Consider the following 16842-nt stretch of genomic DNA (forward strand, 5'->3'; position numbering starts at 1 on the left):
CTTTTAATTGTTCTCTGTTACCAATGTTTCAAATTATATGCATATGTTTGTGTGGGGAATTTTGAGTGAATGTTTTTAGTGTTATTGTAAAGTGCATAGAGCTTCAAGAATGTGCGCTATGGCTAGATGTCTTAATAAATAAACAGATATGAACCAGTCAGTATTTAGAACTGCTCAGTGCAATAAAAAAAAAAATAATAAAAAAAATAAAAAGAAACAATTTTTTTAGCACGAAAGGGCTGTTTTGCACAGGGGAGGTAACCTACTTCGGGAGGTTATCGGCTGTAGCTACTTTCATTTTCTCTGCACAGGCAGGTAGTTGTTTGCACAGGACAGGAATCAGACCCCTGTCGGAGTCTGCACTAGTGGGTCACGGTAAGTATGTTATTTAAACGTAATTTTAGGAAGAAAATTTCCTTTTTGCACAAAGATTGTGAATGGCACAGGGTTAAAGATGGTTGTTCAGAACAAACACAAAGTGTGTGCAGTAGTTGCAAGATGCACAGCTCAAGCACACCCTGCACTGTGCACATGGGGGGGGGGTGTCTGTTGAGTGTAAAGAAGTCCGGTCTGTCTGTTGACAGGTTGAGGAGGAGGAGGAGAGTTTGTCCTCGTTCTTGAAGAGAGTGCCCCCTACACTGGTCCTGAAAGAGGAAGATTACAGGTGATGCCTTGCATGTGATCCCTGCGTGCCTTTCTCCTTTTGTCTACCTTTGTTCTGACACGGTGTGAAGCACTGCACAAAGGATATGGTAGAAGAGGAGCCATAGTGTGTGTGTGTGTGTGTGTGTGTGTGATGGAAGAAAAGAAACTGATTCACAACAAAATATTCCAAAGGTTCATATCTCACAAGGGCAAAATCAGAATGTGTACATATTGATCTGTCTTGATGGACAGTGTGTTCATGATCAGATTTGACAGACTCTGACAAGGTCTCTGATGGAGGGTGACGAGGAGAGGACTGCTGGGGGGGCTGGTGTCTGTCAAAGTCAGAATAATAAACCATCACAGTCACAACATCACAAGATAATTTATTGTCCTCCAAAGGAGATGCACACAGTTAACTTCTTTACAGTACAAATGTAGCCATCCAATCCATAAGCCATTCAGCTGATTTGCATATGCTCAGAAGCACACAATGTCAGCTGCATCAAATATCCATGTGCCCGCCATCAGTCTCCATTTCACACTCGTTATAAGAAATTACTATAGAAAAAAAAAATTAAAACGACCTTCAAACATAAACAAGAAGGTTACAATCATGTTGAAGACACAATGGAGTGAAACCCTGGATGAAGGAAAAAGGCAATTCAGTGGGATCACCATTGTATCCTTCCATCATTTTTGACTGGCCATTTCACTAATCACCATTAAACAACACTGCCACTGTCGTTGAACAGAAATCAAGACCCTGAGGTGGAAGAAGAATCAGGAGCAGACAACCCTGGGTTTGTGCCGGACGATGATGACGACAGCAGCAAACCCCGCAGCAGCCAGACGCTGACAACGGCGGAGATCCACGACACCTCTGAAGCGCCACCTGACATCGTTGTGGACTTGGAGGCTGCAGGAAGGGCAGGCTATCCCGGTGAAGGGGAGACTACTGTCACCCTGACAGACTACAGGGCAGAGGAAACCAATACTGATGAGCCTTCACAACCTGAACGGGATGAAGGTGAAAGACGTTAACCATTTCACCGCTAAACTAGCGTTTATGCACAAGCTAGGTAGAGGACCCATGTCACTGAAAGGTGACCAGATTATGGGTCTGTTATCCATGAACCTACTGCTCTTAATGTTCCATGGTAAGATAGGGCCATATTTTATACACATTGCAGGGGGAATGCCCAGCTGTTGTTAGACACCATCTTTTTTGCACTCTAAATTAACTAGTAGTGAAAGGGTGAAGACAAAATCACCTTTACATATCTGTAAACAAAATCATCACATGTCCATCTTTTTTAAAAACATTTAAGTGGTTTGGGGGGAATACCAGCAAGCTGTATGAATTCAGAACTGCCAACTGCATTGTGGGTGTGTCATTCTCCACCAAACCTCACAATGTCGTGCTCACAATAACGATGCTATGCTGAAGTTGTGAAAAGAAAACACAGATTTAAAATAAATCAACTGAGTAATAAAAGTATGGACAGATACCAAGAGCAAACTGGTGTGGAAGAGGGGTATTTGGCCTGTGGCTTTAGGGGTGTGTAATTGTCAGCCAATGTTTCTGGTTCATTGGCCTGTGGCTTTAGGGGTGTGTAATTGTCAGCCAATGTTTCTGGTTCATTGGCCTGTGGCATTAGGGGTGTGTAATTGTCAGCCAGTGTTTCTGCTTCATTGGCCTGAGTCAGTCTGTGGTCAGTTTATTTTTCTCCACTTCCGTTCATGAGAATACTGTCATCGAGGCCGATCCATCGTAGCTCCCTCTTGTTAAAACACAAACAAAAACAAAGTGGCATCAACATCCAGGTGACTCAATTGTGTTCTGCTTGGGAATAAAACAAAAAGCAGATACCACCTCCATAGCAACATCGTCATTGTCATCCTCCTCCTCCATCATCATCAGTATATAAAAAAAAGTCTCAAAGTCTATGGCCTTTCATGCCCTGCTTTCATGGTGACCTCAGTTTTGATACCCCTCCACTTCCGTGCTTGGGGTGAGCCCTGTCAATGTTTTCAGTGTTGGCAGATTCATGGGGGGCTGTTGACTGAGGGACGTGGTGGCGTTCTCCACTCTGGGCGGGACGCTCACTCAGTCTGACTCCACGACTAAGCCTTTATTGTCGTCAGTAGGGGGCTTAGTAGGTGGTGTCCTAAGTACATTAAATCAGAACAGGCACCACTGAACACCACCGAAGTGACTCAGCAGCAGTGCAGGGTCTCCTCTGGTGTGTGGCCTCCTGGCGACCTAACAAAGATGGTTCCCTGTGGACTGCCGACGTTGGAACTGTGACGGACGAACCTGGGTGTGGCCGTGTATGGGGGAATCTAAATGAGCGGCGTGGGAGTAATGCCACTGAAATGGTGCAGATGGTGGGGCAGCAAAAAAAAAAAGAAAAAGAAAAAAAAGCAGATACCAGTTTAGTTTAGTCACGAGTGCTGCCATTGACTTATTACTGTTGTTATACCCATTAAAAGAATCAGTTTAACTCTGTGACTTGTGCGAAGTGCTAGGAAGTGGGACGTTGATGGATGCAGTTCAAAACAGAAGTCCTAGGAAGTGGGACATTGATGGATGCAGTTCAAAACAGAAGTCCTAGGAAGTGGGACATTGATGGATGCAGTTCAAAACAGAAGAAGTCCTAGGAAATTGGGACATTGATGGATGCAGTTCAAAACAGAAGTCCTAGGAAATTGGGACATTGATGGATGCAGTTCAAAACAGAAGTCCTAGGAAGTGGGACATTGATGGATGCAGTTCAAAACAGAAGTCCTAGGAAGTGGGACATTGATGGATGCAGTTCAAAACAGAAGTCCTAGGAAGTGGGACATTGATGGATGCAGTTCAAAACAGAAGAAGTCCTAGGAAGTGGGACATTGATGGATGCAGTTCAAAACAGAAGTCCTAGGAAGTGGGACATTGATGGATGCAGTTCAAAACAGAAGTCCTAGGAAGTGGGACATTGATGGATGCAGTTCAAAACAGAAGAAGTGCTAGGAAGTGGGACATTGATGGATGCAGTTCAAAACAGAAGAAGTCCTAGGAAGTGGGACGTTGATGGATGCAGTTCAAAACAGAAGTCCTAGGAAGTGGGACATTGATGGATGCAGTTCAAAACAGAAGAAGTGCTAGGAAGTGGGACACTGATGGATGCAGTTCAAAACAGAAGAAGTGCTAGGAAGTGGGACATTGATGGATGCAGTTCAAAACAGAAGAAGTGCTAGGAAGTGGGACATTGATGGATGCAGTTCAAAACAGAAGTCCTAGGAAGTGGGACATTGATGGATGCAGTTCAAAACAGAAGTCCTAGGAAGTGGGACATTGATGGATGCAGTTCAAAACAGAAGAAGTGCTAGGAAGTGGGACATTGATGGATGCAGTTCAAAACAGAAGAAGTGCTAGGAAGTGGGACATTGATGGATGCAGTTCAAAACAGAAGAAGTGCTAGGAAGTGGGACATTGATGGATGCAGTTCAAAACAGAAGAAGTGCTAGGAAGTGGGACATTGATGGATGCAGTTCAAAACAGAAGAAGTGCTAGGAAGTGGGACACTGATGGATGCAGTTCAAAACAGAAATCCTAGGAAGTGGGACATTGATGGATGCAGTTCAAAACAGAAGAAGTGCTAGGAAGTGGGACATTGATGGATGCAGTTCAAAACAGAAGTCCTAGGAAGTGGGACATTGATGGATGCAGTTCAAAACAGAAGAAGTGCTAGGAAGTGGGACATTGATGGATGCAGTTCAAAACAGAAGAAGTGCTAGGAAGTGGGACACTGATGGATGCAGTTCAAAACAGAAGTCCTAGGAAGTGGGACATTGATGGATGCAGTTCAAAACAGAAAGTCCTAGGAAGTGGGACGTTGATGGATGCAGTTCAAAACAGAAGTCCTAGGAAGTGGGACGTTGATGGATGCAGTTCAAAACAGAAAGTCCTAGGAAGTGGGACATTGATGGATGCAGTTCAAAACAGAAGTGCTAGGAAGTGGGACATTGATGGATGCAGTTCAAAACAGAAGTCCTAGGAAGTGGGACATTGATGGATGCAGTTCAAAACAGAAAGTCCTAGGAAGTGGGACATTGATGGATGCAGTTCAAAACAGAAGTCCTAGGAAGTGGGACATTGATGGATGCAGTTCAAAACAGAAGAAGTGCTAGGAAGTGGGACATTGATGGATGCAGTTCAAAACAGAAGAAGTGCTAGGAAGTGGGACATTGATGGATGCAGTTCAAAACAGAAGTCCTAGGAAGTGGGACATTGATGGATGCAGTTCAAAACAGAAGTGCTAGGAAGTGGGACGTTGATGGATGCAGTTCAAAACAGAAGAAGTCCTAGGAAGTGGGACATTGATGGATGCAGTTCAAAACAGAAGTGCTAGGAAGTGGGACATTGATGGATGCAGTTCAAAACAGAAGTGCTAGGAAGTGGGACATTGATGGATGCAGTTCAAAACAGAAGTGCTAGGAAGTGGGACATTGATGGATGCAGTTCAAAACAGAAGTGCTAGGAAGTGGGACATTGATGGATGCAGTTCAAAACAGAAGTGCTAGGAAGTGGGACATTGATGGATGCAGTTCAAAACAGAAGTGCTAGGAAGTGGGACATTGATGGATGCAGTTCAAAACGAAGAAGTGCTAGGAAGTGGGACATTGATGGATGCAGTTCAAAACAGAAGAAGTGCTAGGAAGTGGGACATTGATGGATGCAGTTCAAAACAGAAGAGTGCTAGGAAGTGGGACATTGATGGATGCAGTTCAAAACAGAAGTGCTAGGAAGTGGGACATTGATGGATGCAGTTCAAAACAGAAGTGCTAGGAAGTGGGACATTGATGGATGCAGTTCAAAACAGAAGAAGTGCTAGGAAGTGGGACATTGATGGATGCAGTTCAAAACAGAAGTGCTCGGAAGTGGGACATTGATGGATGCAGTTCAAAACAGAAGAAGTGCTAGGAAGTGGGACATTGATGGATGCAGTTCAAAACAGAAGTGCTAGGAAGTGGGACATTGATGGATGCAGTTCAAAACAGAAGTGCTAGGAAGTGGGACGTTGATGGATGCAGTTCAAAACAGAAGTGCTAGGAAGTGGGACATTGATGGATGCAGTTCAAAACAGAAGAAGTCCTAGGAAGTGGGACATTGATGGATGCAGTTCAAAACAGAAGTCCTAGGAAGTGGGACATTGATGGATGCAGTTCAAAACAGAAGTCCTAGGAAGTGGGACATTGATGGATGCAGTTCAAAACAGAAGTCCTAGGAAGTGGGACATTGATGGATGCAGTTCAAAACAGAAGAAGTCCTAGGAAGTGGGACATTGATGGATGCAGTTCAAAACAGAAGTCCTAGGAAGTGGGCCATTGATCATCAGCTGGATCGATCTCTGTACATCATCTCTCCACTATGAAGTGGCAGCTCTTCACTGACAAGCGTCCAGATGTATTTCAGTAGGATTATATTTGTCGTCAGTGACTGATCCAAGTCAAATCACTAATTTATTCATGCAAGAATTAGCTTGCGTTCATATGACAGATACTGTCTAGTGTTTGGTGACCAGTTTTGTCATTAAAAAATGTGCTTGTGTTCATATGACAAAGTGACCAGTCTAATGTTTCTTCTTCTTTTGTTCGTGGGCTGCAACTTCCACGTTCACTTATATGTACATGAGTGGGCTTTTACGTGTACGACCATTTTAACCCTGCCAAGTAGGCAGCCATACTCCCATTTTCGGGGGTATGCATGCTGGATATGTTCTTGTTTCTATAACCCACCGAATGCTGACATGGATTACAGGATCTTTAACGTGCATATTTGATCTTCTGGTTTCTTTATACACACGATGGGGGTTCAGACACAAGCAGGTCTGCACATATGCTGTCCTGGGATATCGGAAAAATCTCCACCCTTTTCTCACCAGTCGCCATTACTGAGATTCGAACCCGGGACCCTCAGATTGAAAGTCCAGCGCTTTGACCATTCAGCTGTTGCGCCCGTCCTATTCGTCGAAAATTAGCTTGTATTCATATGATAGATACAAGCTTCTAGTGACTGATCTGTTCATACCAAAACTTGTTTCTATTCACGTGATAGATAATAGGACGATAAATCAAAGTCATGTGTACAGCATGCACTTAGTGCACATATAACAATACACAGCAACAAAGGGTTGTCCATGGCCAAATTTTGTTAAGAAAATCCACTTTTACAGTAAAATATGCATGCAAACAGAAAAAAATATATATATGTATGGATAGCACTGACCTGTGGCAACACGCTGTTCCTGTGTAAAGCAGCCCAAGTTTTGCACATAGAAATCTGTTGTGACAACAAAGAAAAGTAACACCACACAACACGCACACAATGCAACACACAAGCATCCAGTGATCGTTCTGTCCCTGTATTGTATTGTATTGTATTGTTCTTATTTTGCCACAACAGATTTCTCTGTATGAAATTCAGGCTGCTCTCTCCAGGGAGAGCGTGTCGCTACACTGAGAGCACCACCCATTTTTTTGTATTTTTTTCCTGCATGCAGTTTTGGTGGGTTCTTTCCTATCAAAGTGGATTTTTCTACAGAATTTTGCCAGGGGACAGTCCTTTTGTTGCTGTGGGTTCTTTTATGTGCGCTAAGTGCATGCTGCACACGGGACCTTGGTTTATTGTCTCATCCGAATGACGAGCGTCCAGACCGCCACTCAAGGTCTAGTGGAGGGGGAGAAAATACTGGCGACTGTGCCAGGATTTGAACTAGTGCGCTCAGATTCTCTTGCTTCCTAGGCGGATGCGTTACCTCTAGGCCATCACTGCACATGGTTCTTCACTGGTTACAGTTTGCTGTGTGGTTTCAGATCCCCAGGATGACAGCACCACATCTGATGGCCACCACACCAGCACATCGTCCAAGTCAGTGACTTCAGCCAAGCCCAGGACACAGTCACCAGGGAAGTCTCATGCTGGTGAAGCTGCCGCTGCAGGGACATCCAGCAGGACCCCACCCCCCACAAGAAGCAGGAAGAGCAGTGGCAAAACAGCTGGGAAAAAAACGACCAAGAAAAAGTGAAAGGTTCCTTCATGAGAGTGTTTCCAGCGAATGTTTAAGGCTTTAGTAATGTCAGCTTGTTTTTATTCTTTATGATCAGCTTAGAACAAATCACGTTTACCAGTTGATTTAACCTGCCACATATAGGCTGAAGTTACGAATCAGAATGTGTATTTGAATGGATTGGGGCTTATTTCTTTCTTTGTTATGTGATTCTCTGAATGACTTACTGATTTTGTCTGTCTTTTGTATTCTGATCCTGTCAGTCTCTTCCTAGCCTCTCCCTGGAGCTGGTCTTCAGGAATATCACCAGTGAGATTCACACTGCGCAAGTTGTGTTTGTACATTCCGTCCAGAAAAAATGTTTTATCTTTAAAATAAACAATTTATCATGAGATGTGGCTTCTAATCTGTGATAGTTTCTTACTGGGTGGTTTTTTTTATGCTTTTATGGATAGATTAATTTGTTGTTTTTTTCTTTGACATTTTGCTTTGCTTTCTGATTGTTGAATTCTTTTGTACAAAATTGGACTGTTTGCAATTTTAACAAATTTGGATCAGATCTTCTTTTACTTATGTACAAAATTGTTTTACAAGTTATTTTACAAAATAAGCATGTACTTACAAAATAAACATGAATTTGTATATTGTATGACATGAGGATACAAAATTGAATGCAAAACACATTTCTAGATATTTTTAATGATATTTTTCTGCCAGAGCTTATGATCCACAAGTGACGGCAATTTTCCACGAGACTGAACACAGTGTGTTTGGACAAGTTGGTTAAATATAAAAATCTTGTGTGACCCTAAAACGACCCAACAAAGGTAGTTCATGAGACGATACAAGCTCAGTGTTCCCAAATACCTCACAAGGTTCATCAGTTGTTGTGGACAGGTTGAAAGAGGCCATCCTGTCTTGGCATATTTTTAACAGTGAGGAGACTGATTATTTATTAAAGGTTTTCTGATGCCTTGGACTTGAGGATTTTGAACACATACATTTTCATGTTCCTTTTTTTTTTCCTTGGATGTAATTAGTTATTGTGTGTGTGGTTAAGGATGTGTATGTTTCAGAAGGAATAATTTCTTTGCATTTGTTCAGTAGTTTAGTATGGCTAATCTTATGGCAGAATGTAGATTTTAAAACAGTATTTTTGAAAATTAATTCTAAAATCATGTTTCAAAAAAATGTATCTTGTGGGACCTACATAATAAAGTGGCTTGTAGTTTCTAAATAATGATAATTGCAGTAAATTACACACCAAGTGTACTTCGTCTATTCTGTAGAATTCATCTTGTGCTGTTAATGTGGCTTTCAGATAATAAATTTACACTGTTTAATTTTCACTAAGGACTGTGAATATTGTACGATCAGATGTACTCAATATTCATATGATAACATATTAAAGGAAACAAAATCAAAAGTTAACTTTTTATTCAACTGGCTGGTTCCATCCCCTTCTCAATCACATTTGCAATATTTTCCCCCACAAGATTGAACTGATGTGTTGTATATAATTCTAATCCTTTTGCATCTTATGTTTTCTTTTTTTTTATCAATGGATCATTTCAACTGTAAAGAACAAGATGTGAGCATATCCTCTCAATACACACACACACTAAAACACTGGAAGTGAAAAGTAGATGGATTCTGAGCTTTGGGGATGAGTGAAGATGCTTAGCAGGTTGGGGGGACTGGACCGAGAGAGCAGATTGAACACATACCAGGTTTGTGCCTGTCAGCAGAAGGCAAGGAGTGAATTCTGTCTGCTTCCTCTGCATAGAACTCGCATAACTTTTGGGGGTTGATCAGTAGACGATTGCAATTGTTTCAACCAAAATGGATGGTTTACAAAGACACATCCCATCTCCTGTATTATATTAAGTGTGTATTACTTTTTTTTTAACTAAACAAAAAAAAAATTGTTTAACAAAGACATATCTTGTGTCTTGTATTTTACTGTATATAGAGAGGTTTGTGATATATAAGTTTGTGATTTTTACATAAAATGTGCTTCTACTATTTAGTTTGTGTTTGGTATGCATGTATTTCTCAATATTAACTGCTTTTTGTGATGACCTTTGAGTGCATGAGTGAAAAGAGTGCGTATTATGTGATAATTAGTTCTCTGGACGCAAAAAAAACAATCACTTCAAACAGTGGTTGCAACGTTCCTTTAAAATAATAATCAATATAACAAAGAACTGTTTGGAATGCACAATTTCGCTCTTGTGGTGTTCATGAAACATGCATTACAAGCAGTTCTTTGTCATACTGAAAGAGCTGCCCACAAAAAACCAACACAGGCAAATCAGCTGTAATGTGTTTATTAGTTTTAATGTTAGATCATCTACAAGGACAGTGAATACTTGTTAAAACAGGGGTCGCTACTGACACATACTCCTACTAGTTGAAACCATGGATGTCATCCTTTCTACAAGGCCAGCAGCTTGAACAGTCACACACACAGGCAAACACACCTGCTGCTGGCCCCCCAACAGCTAAACCCTCCAACTCTTCACAGCTCTCTGTTCATACACTGGAAAACTGACAGACACAACTGAAACCACAGCTAAGACAATCACCAATTCCTAGGCTGACAAGTCCTGGTGCTTAAATATGTACAGGCTACTGTCTCCTGATCACCTCAACCCCCTGTTTCTTTGTAAAGGAGAGATTGGTTATGCTTGGTGTGTCAGTAACAATGATGCATCTGGACAGCCATGGACATTATACTTCACAACATTTGCACACGCTCTGAACTGAAACAGCTACAGTCTGTGGTTCTAGGCCTGTTCATCTCTCACACACTCCAAACCTATTGTTTTGGTGTTTGAAACAAAAGATGCTGTAGTCTCTACTCTCTTGCATTTATACACCAATCCTAACGTGTGTATTCTGCAACCTGTGCACAGATCACACCGACCTCTAAGTCTACTTATTTTACAATAAAGCGGTTGCCTTGTCCTCAGATCTCTTGATCAGAGTGAAATGATACACAGGGATGGGCTGAAGCAACACAGAGAGACAAATGAGTGAAGATACTTGAAGTAGTATTGTCAGATCTATATGTAGATTTGCGTCCAAACTTCCACTGGAAAAAAACTGGCAAGGTAATGCATGTACCCAAAGTGCAATGATTTTTATTTTTCAACTTAAAATGAAATGTTGGTTTATCACCATCTTGTGATGAGAGAAATTACGACAGTTTCATGAACTTTTTTAGCCAAAAATCAACAACAAAAATAATGGCTTTATTACCCATGGAGTAGTAATAAAAGGTCATATAATGATTCTTGGCCATACTTTAACAATAAGTAAGATGCAGAACTTCAACACATATCACACAATAATTATCAAATCAAAACCAAATGAAAAAAGGCATGCATTTTTGCAAATGCATAGGTACACAAGCCTCTACTAGATTTCAATAATTTCTGTATCTGACAATATGTAAGCCCTATTAAAAAAAGAAAAGTCATTTCTTCCACTTCTATTATGCAACACTTAGTTCAAACATGAACAGATACTTGTGCCAAATCATTTATCATGATCATATGAGTAAGGAAGGAAAAGCAAACTTTTTGAAATCATGGTAAAATAATCCTACACGAAGTTTTGCATTCTTCTCTTCATTTTTTTTATCCCCCGCCTCGAGTCAACAGAAGAAACAACAAAATATTATTGTTTTTTTAAATAAATAAAACTGATCGTGTAATTACAATCTTCTTTCTTCCACTTACAACTCTGACAAAATGTGGTGAGCACAGAGATAGTAGTGCTAGAAACAGAAAAGCGTTAAAAGCCAACAAAGATATTGCACTAACAATTCTTTTGGAAAACAATGAAAAGGTTAACAATGCTTTTCATCATGAGAAGCTCAAGTGAATATTTTTAATGAAACTATTGTGAACTGCACTGTACCACATAAACATATCAAATCAATCAACAGCATGTGTATATGTGTAAGAAGTGTGTGTGTGTATGTGTGTGAGAGAGACAAAAGAAAGTAAATCATTGCACATAAGTTAGCAGCTTCAAGAATACAAATGAAAAAAGCTGTTAACATTAAACAAATTACAAATCCACTCACTCCAAACACAAAAGACACAATAATCATATCCACCAAAAATATAACAAGAAATAAAGAGTGATAAAGGAAATTGTCACCCCATAATTCCACATTGCCAGAGATCTATAGTACAGCTGGTAAATGCAACAGGTATCAGAATCACAGTGTACAGCTTCCTCCATGCACCACTCTAACAGATGATCGGACAAAACTTGCTGACAAGGTGAAACTCATGCCACACTTTCCCCCACTAAACTGTTTAATCTTTAAAAACAAGGTTTTCTTTCATTAAAAAAAAAGAACTATCAAAATGACTGTGCGGGAGATGAAGAATAGATTCAGTAATCTTTTGTTAACAATGAATGTATGTGTGTAAACTATTTCGGTGTGTGCATGTATGTGTCCAAACTCATGTGAGTGCAAATGGCGAGTGCGCGTGCAAAGCTTACAACATAAATCTATTTTATTAACCCTCCAATCACCTTATTTTTCTGCATGAAATGAACCAATATGAAATAACAGATCCATAGAAACAGAATCTGATACTGTCCTGCATCAAGCAAATGCAAGCTGGGAGAGCGAACAGATAAACAATGAAACTGTACCTCATCCAACACATTAAAGCTACAATTTTCACCAAGGTACTTGTTAAAAGTCTTACCAGTTGTGCATGGTACCTAAACATTTGTGTTTCTCATCAAGTAGTGGTCCCCATACTCCCCAGCATCAAACAACTAGAAACATAACTAAAACATCACAGACCGCAGTGATACGCACACACAAACAGACTTCCAGTTAATTAACACAATGACTATTGTACAGAGGGGGGGAAGGCAAAAGGAATCACAAAAAAGTCTTCCAAAATAATCACAAATTCACTCACTGTTAATAACAGGACAGAAACGTGTGAGCGCCTCCCACAGACAGGCATAAATAGTAGTCAAACAACTCCTATACACTGCTACACAACTGTACAGAAAGCTACAGACAGCCAAGCTGACCACAGCTCAATCTACTTAACCAAACACCTCTACTGGGAACCGTCTGTCTCCTTTCCAAAACCAGACTTTCAGGATGGAAAGGTGTACAACAACTTTCAATGGATCATGGAATGGCTAGTTTCTAAAGATGTATAACTGTAGAATGCCTATCATTTACTGGAATGGTCAAAAGCATAAAAAGGGAAAAAGTCCCAAAACCTTTGCCTAAAATTCAAAAGTCACGGAATGCAAAAAATATGTGAAAACATAAAATAAAACATAAAATGGTAAACAATGTAAAGTGAACTGAAAGAGAATGACTAGAAACTAATGAGCAACATCTAAATTATCACACACTTGCGTATCTCGTCATTGTAATAAACTGCGTTACTTTTCAATTTGCAGTAATGGCCCCAGCACAACAAAACTTTCCCTTCAGATCAAATACATCCTTGAACACAGTAAATTGCCTGAAAAGAGAAAGGAAAAGGAAAAGAGGAAAACAATGGAAAAAAAGGGACATTTTTTAATTAAGTTCCAAAAAGTTCCTTTCTGGCTGTAGGGAAGAAAATAAAACCTTGGAGATACACCAACTGCTCAATAACAGATTTTGTAACTACCATATTTTTCAGGTTATAAATGAGCTTTCCCATGATACTGCCCCCTCCCTATAGCCCCCACCCCCCATCCCCATGGGTGTGAGAGTTGTTGGCTAACATCATAAGCCTACTGTCAGTTTTTGTTACTCATTGAAATACAGTGGCATAAAGACCTCAACTGCAGTCTGTTGCCACAAGCCACATCATGCATGCAGCATATGTTCTGCCAACATGAATGTGACTACATCTAACAGTAAACAGAATGCATGCGGATTGCACAATTCAGGCAACAGACAGCTCAAGTTCAAACTGTCCCTAACAGACTCATTAAAAGTCTCTATTATGTTTGACTGTCTTTCAAAACAAATTGATGTCATTTTCAGAGAAGCATTATCTTCAGCTCACACAGTTTGCCAAGTGCAGTGAAGAATCTGCCTGCCTGAACGGTATGAGCCAGTGTTTTCAACTAAGACTGAAGATTGGTGAAGGCAGGTGAACAGTTGTCAAGCGTGTTTGCTGCTCAATTCATGGCACAAAAAAGCTTAAGGGAGGTGATGCTACTGGATTGAAACGGCCTGCTCAACGACATGTCTGATGGCTGATCAGCGGTCTAGAAGCATTGACTGATTCAATGTTCTTCTCTTTATGATCTCTTACACATTACTAACATGCCAACGCTTCTGCAAACACACAAACATGCTTGCTGACAAGCTCACAAAACAATCATCCATGACAATATTAATTGTCAGCCTTGATTTATGTATCACATGATTGAAGGTCGAGTCACATGATCAAGCATGTATAAGTGTGACTCATTCATTTAGTGATGATGATGTGTGTGTGTGTGTGTGTGTGTGTTGCGTGCGCGTGTGCATGTGTCACTGTGACACAGACTGTGCACCACAATGAATCATTATTATGATGAACAACTGTACCCCTGACACACTGTTCCATATTCCATCAGTTGTTTTCTCCTCTTTTTTCATCTTCTCTCTGATTGTCTTATTGATTTACATTATCTCTTGACTACTGCTATCTGGGTGATGGCCAGTTTAAGGCATAAGCAATGCATGCTCTGCAGGTTTCAAAAGCTTTATCAATGTAGCAAAATTTTTTTTTTTAAAGTCTATTTATTTCAGTATCAAAGTATGACTGAAGTTTCATTTGCACCAAGCAGACGTCTTAAACAAGTTATCACATTATCAGCAAGTTATCACATTACCATGTTTATTTCTGTCATAAACCTAAGTATTAGTTTCTATGTCATCACAGCTTGCAGTGTGTGGTTTATATTTGTTATCACATTACCATGTTTATTTCTGTCATAAACCTAAGTATCAGTTTCTATGTCATCACAGCTTGCAGTGTGTGTGGTTTATATTTGTTATCACATTACCATGTTTATTTCTGTCATAAACCTAAGTATTAGTTTCTATGTCATCACAGCTTGCAGTGTGTGGTTTATATTTGTTATCACATTACCATGTTTATTTCTGTCATAAACCTAAGTATTAGTTTCTATGTCATCACAGCTTGCAGTGTGTGGTTTATATTTGTTATCACATTACCATGTTTATTTCTGTCATAAACCTAAGTATTAGTTTCTATGTCATCACAGCTTGCAGTGTGTGTGGTTTATATTTGTTTGTGGTTTCTTTGTAAAACTGAGAGTTGCAGCACAATCACAGAGGCAATTTACAACCTGAAGGATATGGTAGTTCCCACATTTCCTTTCAAATAGGAGGGACAATGAGGTAATGTGTCCTGTGACACACAACAAAACTGCCTACAGTTTGACAGAACCAATTCAGCAGTCACCTATTTCATGTCTAATGGAAAAAATGAGTTTGGCCCAAACTTGTAATAGATCTCCCCAACTTTCCATGCAACCAATGATGTTGAAATGGTGGTGGGGGCAAGGGGGGTGGGGGGAGCAGGCAGAAAGGGGGAGGGGGGAGAAGGGAGCAAAGCTGTTTGTCAGATGGTGGTGTGTGGCAGACCGTCTGCACAGAAACCTCAGAAGCTTGGCGGACTGAATGAAACTGGTGGGCAGAATGGAGTGACTGGATGTTGCCATGACAAACCCTTCCCAGGATGGGGGCCTGGGGGGGTGGGGCCAGTACTGTGTGGCTGGGGGGTTGGGGGTGAAGGGTCGGCGGGGGTTGGGGGGCGGAAGGCTGTCAACAGGCGCAGTTGTTGTTCTGCATGTTGGGGTTCTCCGTCAGGCGCGTAGCCTTGGTGGTGTTGGACACCAGGGTAGGGTCCGAGTCCAGGGACTCTGACATCTTGTCGCAGATGATGTCCACCAGCCGCTCAAACACCGCCTTCACGTTGATGTTCTCCTTGGCAGACGTCTCGAAGAACTCCAAACCTGCACAGCCCCATTACCCGTAGGACTTTTAGAGAATGATGACTGCATGAACAGGAATACATTCATTATGAACTCATAACTCAGAACAAATATAATAAAAGTGTATCCTGAAGTGCTGACAGCAAGCGTTAACATCAGTGATGATTTTGTCTGAAAATGAAAGCAATAATAATGAACTATTATAAATATCCAGAAAATTATATAAGATGCCATCATGAGGTACAGCCACTCACCAAACTATAAATGCATGAAGCATTTTTATGAATGAAAACAAAGCCAGCCCATTATTTAAAAACAACAATAATAAAATGAATAAAGTTGCCAGCAGACAAAACATGTTCTCATACACAAATAATACCCTGAACACACACACACACACACACACACACACACACACACACAATGAGAAGATATACAAATCAAGAAGACAAATATTTTTCCAGTCAAAGTAAGACACAAGTGCTTTTCCTGTTAATGTGTTGTTAACATATACAGGGATGCAAGTGACCAAGATCTGGACAATGAACTGCTGATGTTCCAAAACCACATCAAACTATATAGAAACACACAAAACTTTGATTGTGCGCAAATTGCAAGTGATTACATACTAGCAAGTTCTGAAACAGAAAATAATATAACAGAAATATATATATATATATATATATATAGAGAGAGAGAGAGAGAGAGAGAGAGAGAGAGAGTTGGGTTTTTTGGTCAAACTGATCTGTGTGCTAGGTATAACACTTCCACTTGATCAATAAATAAATAAGGTGGCTCGTTTTGATCTCTATTTACATTTTTAACTATTCTATAATGCAGACAAATTTCATGAATGTATCCATCAAGGTTTTAACATTCATGTTTCCATGATCATGATGATTTTCTAACTTGAATATCCATTCTCCCTCCTAAAAAAAAAAAAACCCTGCAAACCATCACCGAACATTATAGACAGAAACCTACATGAAGGCATGACGACAAAGAGCCATAGATCATTTCAAGTACTATTGATTCCAAATTCCTGTTTTGCTGCTGACAAATAATGAACAAAGAACAAGTGCTGGTAAAGACTTTTTCCCTCTTATGCTCCAATCAGACAACAGAACTATTGATATCA

General features: G+C 40.4%; 2 protein-coding genes across 9 annotated transcripts in view; one reads left to right on the forward strand and one right to left on the reverse strand.

The window, feature by feature from the left end:
- The window catches only part of LOC143294718 (uncharacterized), a 35789-nt gene extending 26064 nt beyond the window's left edge, over positions 1 to 9725 (forward strand). Inside the window, exons 11-13 of the mRNA XM_076606138.1 lie at positions 585 to 664; positions 1401 to 1675; positions 7507 to 9725. Of these exons, the coding sequence (XP_076462253.1) occupies positions 585 to 664; positions 1401 to 1675; positions 7507 to 7718 (567 nt within the window). The 3' untranslated portion in view covers positions 7719 to 9725. The remainder of the gene's footprint in view (positions 1 to 584; positions 665 to 1400; positions 1676 to 7506) is intronic.
- A 289-nt stretch (positions 9726 to 10014) lies between these two features.
- Positions 10015 to 16842, reverse strand: part of LOC143294719 (ras-related protein Rab-3) — a 40239-nt gene continuing 33411 nt past the window's right edge. For all 8 annotated transcript variants that reach the window (XM_076606143.1, XM_076606142.1, XM_076606145.1 and 5 more), the window contains one exon: positions 10015 to 15725. In XM_076606143.1, the coding sequence (XP_076462258.1) occupies positions 15535 to 15725 (191 nt within the window). In that variant the 3' untranslated portion in view covers positions 10015 to 15534. The remainder of the gene's footprint in view (positions 15726 to 16842) is intronic.

Source organism: Babylonia areolata, chromosome 20, assembly GCF_041734735.1.
Source record: "Babylonia areolata isolate BAREFJ2019XMU chromosome 20, ASM4173473v1, whole genome shotgun sequence".
NCBI lineage: Eukaryota > Metazoa > Mollusca > Gastropoda > Neogastropoda > Buccinidae > Babylonia > Babylonia areolata.